Raw genomic sequence first — 8224 nt, 5'->3', positions numbered from 1 at the left:
TGCCGATGGTTGGAGTTTGAACGAACCTGAAAATTTGTGTTGTTCGATTATCTCTACTCACCAGGTGCCCAAAGGAGCAGCTCATGCTGGTAGAGGTAAAGAAGCAGTACAGGGCATATATGTAGTATCACACTATACTGTAAGGGAGGGGATACTCAACAGCCAGTCACTGCATCCACTTCAGTAATACTGGGATTTTACCAGTAAAATTGCCACTTTCATTGGTCGGTCATCTAGGTTTTTCTTACATGTGCCGCAGATCCTGAGGCCATTGTAAGTTGAGGGACCGCTGTACTCTTCTAATTGATAGATCTTTCCCTATACATAAATAATGGGACAGCTATTGATCAAGCCCCTTATGTGGAAAGAGAGACTGGAATCACTCCGGTAGTAATCCATCTAGTCGTCAACCTTTCCTGCTTCAAGAACCTTCACATTATATACTGATAATAATGGTCTTCTCCATTCTGGTGATGGGGATGGGGTCGGCACGTTTAGGGTAACACCCACTGGCATTCAATTGGGGTATATGATAGATAAGCTCATATAAAAATGTCTCTCATTACAACATATGGCGTCTATCACTATGACCTGAAGCCCATGATCTAGTGACTTTTATAATGTTTAGGTAGATGGTAAAGAGAAGAAATGTCTCCATGTTAATTGTAATAATATTTCCAGATCAATGAAGCCAACCACAGTACGGTGAAAGACATATTCCTGATGGGACTACAAATGCCCAGCAGTCTTAAGATCCCTTCCTTCCTTTTGTTTCTTATTTTGTACAATGTGACGTTATATGGGAACATCATGATCATTGTACTGGTATCACTATCCCCCAATCTCAAACACCCAATGTTCTTCTTCTTGGTAAATCTTTCTATCTCCGACATCATGTTCATTACCAATATTGTGCCTAATATGTTATGGGTCATTGTGAGCGAAGGAGCCACCATATCTTTTCTTGGATGCGTCACGCAGCTCCAGATCTTTGGTGTTTCTTTGGTTGCAGAATGTCTTCTTCTAGCTGTTATGTCTTATGACAGATACTTGGCCATCTGTAGCCCCTTACATTACGTCTTTATCATGGACACCAATCTGTGCGCTCAGCTTGTTGCCTTATGTTGGTTCTTTGGATTTGCCATCTCCTTAGTGACTGTGATCATGACCAGTAAGCAAGACTTTTGTGGGCCTCATGTCATCGACCATTTCTTCTGTGACTTAGTCCCTCTTCTTAAACTCTCTTGCTCGGATACGTCATCGGTGATACTGGAGAACATATTGTTGGCTACTCCCTTAACGCTGTTTCCTCTCGTTTTCATCTCCGTGACATACGTCTATATCTTCATCACCATCCTCAAAATCCCATCTTCCACTGGCCGACAGAAGACGTTCTCCACCTGTAGTTCTCATCTGACCATCGTAGGAATGTTTTATGGGACCTTGGCTTCTCTGTACGTAGTTCCCTCCGATGGACATTCACTCAATGCTAACAAAGTCCTTTCCCTTCTGTACACTTTTGTGACTCCGTTATTTAACCCGATTATATATAGTCTGAGGAATAGTGAGATAAAGGGAGCCATAAAAAGATATGTTTTTAAGAAAAAGGAAGAAATGTAAAACATTCACTCTGTGTACAAGATATAGGAACCAAACTATATTACACTTCTTCTGCCCAAATGTTAGTCCATTGGTAATAATAAAAAGTCAGTAGGTTTAGGCTGTCCCAGCTAAAGGTAGTATAAACTACTGACCGAGAAGCTGAACAGAATGATGTAGCACCAACATTGTTCTGCGCAGCTGATTCTGGGATATCCTCCTGAATAACATGGACAATAAGTAGGCCTCTCCATTATGTGCGTGTGCTAAGTTGTCCTCAATATTCATGAGAAGCAGAAAACTCTGCCCACCAGCTGCTGATTGGCATTTATCTATCCATGCTGTGTATAGGCAGTCACCTGTCAATCAGCACCTGGAAGGCGGAGGGAGGGGTGTGGCAAGAATCCTTTTCTTCTGCATATTAGGAGAACAGCTAAACAAAATAATGTAAGTAATACGCCGATCTCTTCAGCATTTCTATCACTAGTTTATGCTGCCCTCACTTAAGACAGCATAAACCTAGGGACAGATTCCCTTTAAAGTACTGTTCAGTGCCTGGTATTAATACTAAGTGTTGTATTTCACGTCAGAGATCACCGTTAACACTTAATTCACAGTGCTCAGTACTGCTCTATAATTTCCTCCATGCTACTGCTTTTGTGTGTGTGTGCAGTGTATGACAGATATCATATAGGCTAGTCCACTGGCTCACACAATAGCTGTTCTCTTACAAGAGACGTACAAAACTCTGGAAATTTGAGGGTGCGGCTCCGGCCGCACCCTCCATTGTGTGCAGCGGTGAATTCGGATGCGGGTACACACTGATGCGCCCGCATCCGAATTCAGCAGCAATGAAGATCATCCAGCCGTTACTGCAGTACTGGCCAGGATTATCTTCAGTAACACTGGCCGTTCTGTGACACGGCCGGGTGACAGAACGGCCAGTGTTATACACAGTGTGTTAAACCGGCCTTACAGTAAAACATTTTTCTGGATCACCCTTTAAACTCTTTAGCAGTATGTTTTATAGTAGGTCATTGTTTATTGGCAATAAATATGGGCTCCAGGTTCTTTGTACAATTGCACTACAACTTTATTGTAGTCTCAGATTATATCACTCAGATATTTATAGGAAAGATCAGGCAAGCAGCCTTGTGCATCTCTTAGCATCTTCTTCAGCATCCTTCTGTGTATTTGTTGAGCTTCTTTCCTTTGCAATTCTTCTTCCAGAGGGGCCTACAATAGAACACCCCAATAAAAATTAAAATAGTTTTCTAGTAATTAAAGGGGTTGTAGAAGGGTTGGAAAAAGGGGTCTGCTCACAGCGCCGCTCTTGTCTATGGGTTGTGTCAGGTATTGCACTATTGGTTCTTAAAAGGGGTTCTTCCTTTAGAGTAAGTGATGGCATATGGGTTCAGACCACTGGGAACCCCAATAATCCTTAAAGTGACCATACACATTGAAAAGCATCGACTGAACCTACTGATTTTAGAAGGACCGGTCAACTATCTACTTTGCAGGAGGTTTCCTATCTGTCCCCCAGCAGCAGGGGAAGAAATGTTACATTTCAAGTCTCCAAGTCATTTGTTCCCCTGGGGGTAACCTTGATGTCTGGCAGTGGCTTTCTCCCCTCTCCCAGTTAAGAGTCAGTTTGTCTTACCACGCCACCAGACTCTTGGTACTTGCAAACACTATGTTAGCACATGCGATATCATCTGTGATGTCATCATCCAAAAATTCTGTAAAAATGAATGAAATTGTTCTGTAAACACTAAACTTCCAACTGTAACTGAATATTATTATGTAGTTGTAGTAGCTGTAGTATATTGCACAGCTGACAGCAAAGTGGGGAAGGGGGGGTATAATTTGCATCACAAAATGCATAATTTTTGCGTTTTCGCTTTTTTCTCCTTGTGCTTAAAAGGCCATAGCAGTTGCATTTTTTTTTTACCTAGAGACCCACATGAGCCCTTATTTTTTGAGCGACTAATTGTACTTTGCAATGACAGGTTGAATTTTTGCATAAAGTACACTGCGAAACCAGAAAAAATTAAATGTGTGGTGAAATTGAAAAAAAAAACACATTTTTTTTTTTTTTTTTACGCTGTTCCCCCTGGGGTAAAACTGACTTGTTATGCATGTTCCTCAAGTTGTTACAATTACAACAATATGTAACATGTATAACTTTTATTTGATTTGATGGCTTGTAAAAAATTCAAACCATTGTTAACAAATATATGTTCCTTAAAATCGCTCTATTCCCAGGCTTATAGCGCTTTTATCCTTTGGTCTATCGGTACCCTGATTGCGCATATACGACTTTTTGATCGCTTTTTATTGCAATTTTTCTGGATTTGATGCGACCAAAAAAGTGCAATTTTGCACTTTGGAATTGTTTTACGCTTACAGCGTTTACAGTACGAGATCAGGAATGTGATAAATTAATAGTTTAGGCGATTATGCACGAGGCGATACAAAACATGTTTATTTAATTTTATTTATAGAATGGGAAAAGGGGGGTGATTCAAACTTTTATATTAATAATAAAAAAAATTTTTACACTTCTACTAGAAGCCCCCCTGGGGTTAGGGTTATTCCCCCTGGGGTTAGGGTTATCCCCCCTGGGGTTAGGGTTATTCCCCCTGGGGTTAGGGTTATTCCCCCTGGGGTTAAGGGTATTCCTCCTGGGGTTAGGGTTATTTCCCCTGGGGGACTTCTAGTATAGCCAGACTGATCTCTCATTAAGATCTATGCAGTATAGTTATATTGCATAGATCGATGAGATTACGGCACAGACCTCGGCTGGTAACAGACACGTTGCGGGAGGCGTCCCCCCCACTAGACACCAGGGAAGGGGAAAAGCTGCTTTTTAAATGCAGCTGCATTTAGAAAGCTAATTAGCGGGCACGGCCCGCTAATTCCAATCCTTTCTATACTCTAGTATACTAATGATCATACGATGTGTACATTTACCAAAAGATTAGCGAGCGATTAACAACGATTTTATAGTCAGCCCAAAAGATGCGATCATCTACATATAAATGAATTTTCGTTAGTCGTTTGATTGTTGCCTGCACACACACACGGAAAGATTATCGCTTAAATTTAACCGATTTAACGATTTTTCGCACCATAAACTTTCTGTGTAATAGTGGGGTTGATCTTTTCTCTGCTCAAAAAAAGAGACCAAACACAGGAAGTCCCAGGCTTTTGTGCGATCACACAAGGAAAGACACCTGTTCATCATGCAGGTTGTATATCAACTGAGGGCCATTAACTTAGGCTAATTTTAGTATTGAAGGAGAAGTCTGGCAAAAAAGTTTATGAAAGTATTGTATTGCCCTCCAAAAGTTATACAAATTACCAATATACACTTATTACGGGAAATGCACATAAAGTGTTGTTTTCCCTGCACTTACTACTGCATCAAGGCTTCACTGGATAACATGGTATTGTCACTTCCTGGATAACCTGGTGATGTCACTTCCTGGATAACATGGTGATGTCACAACCCGACTGTGCGGGCTGTGGCTGCTGGAGAAGATGATGGCAGAGGGACACAGGTCACTGGAGAGACACTGAGCATCCCCCTGCCATCATCCTCTCCAGCAGCCACAGCCCGCACAGTTCTGGGAGTCAGGGCGTGACATAACCATGTTATTCAGGAAGTGACATCACCATGTTATTCAGGAAGTAACATCACCATGTTATCCAGGAAGTGACATCACCATGTTATCCAGGAAGTGAAGTCTTGATGCTGTATAGAGCTGACGAACCTCGAGCATGCTCGAGTCGATCCAAACCCGAACTTTCGGCATTTGATTAGCGGTGGTTGCATGGATATGTGGAAATCATGGATATAGTCATTGGCGGTATTCATGTTTTCCAGACAACCTTAGAGCTTTATCCAACTTCAGCAGCCACCGCTAATCAAATGCCGAACGATCAGGTTCGGATGGACTCGAACCCGAACCTGGTTTGCTCATCTCTAATGCTGTTGTAAGTGCAGGAAAAAAAACACTTTATGTGCTGCATTTCCCGTAATAAGTGTATATTGGTAATTTGTATAACTTTTGGGGGGCAATACAGTACTTCAATAAATATTTTCGGACTTCTCCGTTAATATTTGCTAATTCTATTATCAACTCTGCATGCTTATCTATCACGAGACAATGTTCTTTGTTACAAAAAAATGTAATAATAATAATAATATTAATTTGTATAGTACCAACAGATTCTGCAGCTGTTTATAGATTCCACAGCGCTTTAACACAGTGACACTGTGTGCTTGCAGAGGTTTTGGTGCTGTGTCACAAGAGAGCTGACCATACAATGCAAGTACCCCCAGGATTCTCTGCTACTCACTGTGGACATGCAGCAGCAGTACACATGCAGAGTGATGACTTGTCCCACTCTGTGCGTGCTCAGGAATGGCTGTCAATTAATACCAAACCATGCCTGTGAGTGCAAAAAGGACAGGAACTTCCTGTGTTTGGTCTCTTTTTCTGAACAGAGTAAGGACCAAACATTGGCATGGAGGGAGCATGGACAGCAGTTTGACAAAAAGGAGGCGTATAGTGGTCATATGCGGTCATATCAAAACCTCTGTTGATCTTAAAAATACATCTTTTGCCACAATCCCTTTTTATATATGGTATTGTAATAACACAAATACATTAATTGCCCCCCCAAAAAAAATAATGGACCCAGACAGAAATGTTGGATTGCTGCAAAACTCAGCCTGTAGTGTACGTGTTAGGTGGACATGCAAATAAATACAGGTGTGGTCTAGTTGAACACTGGGTCTTACCACAAGAGTGTGTAAAAGTGCTTCCCCTGCTGCCTTATAATAAGGCTCTCAGAGGCTACTTTTTGGTAGAGTATTTCTTGCCTGTTGACTGCCTCTACAATGCACACAAATATATTCTGCCCAGCTGACAGACTTTGAGGAGAGGGCAAAGAATATTTGCACTAAAAGAAGCAAGAAGCAAGATGCCTGCTATGTGGGCCATTCTGACCAAAGTTGTGTCTGTGTCTGCTGGAGAGGATGATGGCAGAGGGATGCTCAGTGTCCCTCCAGTGCCCTGTGTCCCTCAGTGTCCTCCTGCCATCATCCTCCCCAGCAGCCACAGCCCGCACAGCTCTGGGAGTCGGGTCGTGACATCACCATTTTATGCAGTAAGTGACATCACCAAGTTATCCAGGAAGTGACATCACCATGTTATCCAGGTTGTGACATCACCATGTTATCCAGGTCGTGACATCACCATGTTATCCAGGAAGTGACATCACCATGTTATCCAGGAAGTGAAGCCTTGATGCAGTAGTAAGTGCAGGGAAAAAAGAACTAAGCATTTCCTGTAAAAAGTGTATATCGGTGATTTGTATAATTTATGGGGGGCAATACAATACTTTAATAAAAAATTTCACCAGACTTCTCCTTTAAGAAGGTTTAGATATACCAATATCATGACCCTACATGTCCCTAACCATCTTACTACCACTACCATGTCTGACTGTTAGTGAAGGTCTTGTTGCTGGATTTGCTGCACACCAGACATGATTCGAGAATCCAAAGAACATATTCCTAAAATAATTTATTATTGTTTTATGCACCTGACATGACCCCCTGTGGTGACACAGCTTGATCTCTGCTATTGTACTTGGACCTGATTGTCTTCTGACACTACCCTCTGGTTCTGATCCCTGTAATCTTTGTATCTGGGTCTTAATTTGGATTTGACAAGACCAACTGGCTCAGGCCCGGACCATTGACTTAATTTTTCCATGACTATCCTGTGCCCTTAGAGTTTCATTGCCCAATGGAAAACCACCATTTAGGGTGGATGTTTTAAGTAAGCATGCACAATGTACAGGGTTTAGTGCTGTTCCCCTACAGTTATGGGGCTCATCTTCGAGAAGCACGTAACCTTGAAGAAGGACTATGCTCTGGCTATATTATATTGGCTATATTATGGTGTGTTAATCAGCATTATAACAACTGATAAAATATGCTACTTACATTAGATTAGGTGATCGGAGGGGCAACCACTTAGATGCCCACTGATCATGAAAGCCAGGGTCCCTTGTCCTCTATGTGACTGGTGCAGTGGTCAACCATGTACACTGCCACATCACTCACTTAGGGCCCTATTACACGGAGTGATAATTTGCCCAATCAGCCCAATTATTGCTCAGTGTAATAGAGGCAACGATCAGCCCATGTAACAATGTCCAACGATTATCAGGCTGTGTAATAGGCCCGGTAAACGGGCGCTGATCTACCAGATCGGCGCTTGTTTACAGTATTCATCAGGCCCCCATTGGTCTGTGTAATAGGACCCTTAATCTGGGACTGACGAAGGCAGACCATTTCTCGTGGCCTCCCAGCGGCCAAATCGGCACCATTTTGTTTCTTATTGTCTGTCTTGTGTTACACACATTTCCGTTTCTGATATGGTTCTGTCCAGTTTCAAGTGACCATGGTATATGCCTGGATGTAGACTTTTCCCATGACATATATGTACTGTATTTTCCTGTGTATAAGACTACTTTTTAACCCAGGAAAATCTTCTCAAAATTCAGGGGTCGTCTTATACGTCGGGTGTCGACTTATAGGGCGAGT

General features: G+C 42.1%; 1 protein-coding gene across 1 annotated transcript; it reads left to right on the top strand.

Moving 5' to 3' along the window:
- The first annotated feature begins 723 nt into the window (after window positions 1–723).
- On the top strand, window positions 724–1620 carry LOC138770448 (olfactory receptor 5P6-like). Its single transcript, XM_069949550.1, has one exon. The coding sequence runs from the start codon at window positions 724–726 to the stop codon at window positions 1618–1620; it is 897 nt and encodes a 298-aa protein (XP_069805651.1).
- Window positions 1621–8224: the final 6604 nt, after the last annotated feature.

This window comes from Dendropsophus ebraccatus, chromosome 13 (assembly GCF_027789765.1).
Source record: "Dendropsophus ebraccatus isolate aDenEbr1 chromosome 13, aDenEbr1.pat, whole genome shotgun sequence".
Classification (NCBI taxonomy): Eukaryota; Metazoa; Chordata; class Amphibia; order Anura; family Hylidae; genus Dendropsophus; species Dendropsophus ebraccatus.
This window is presented reverse-complemented; position numbering and strand designations above follow the sequence as displayed.

What these genes read in the sequence shown, in the direction of transcription:
- LOC138770448 (XM_069949550.1), top strand. Translation starts at nt 724, where the DNA reads ATGGGACTACAAATGCCCAGCAGTCTTAAGATCCCTTCCTTCCTTTTG.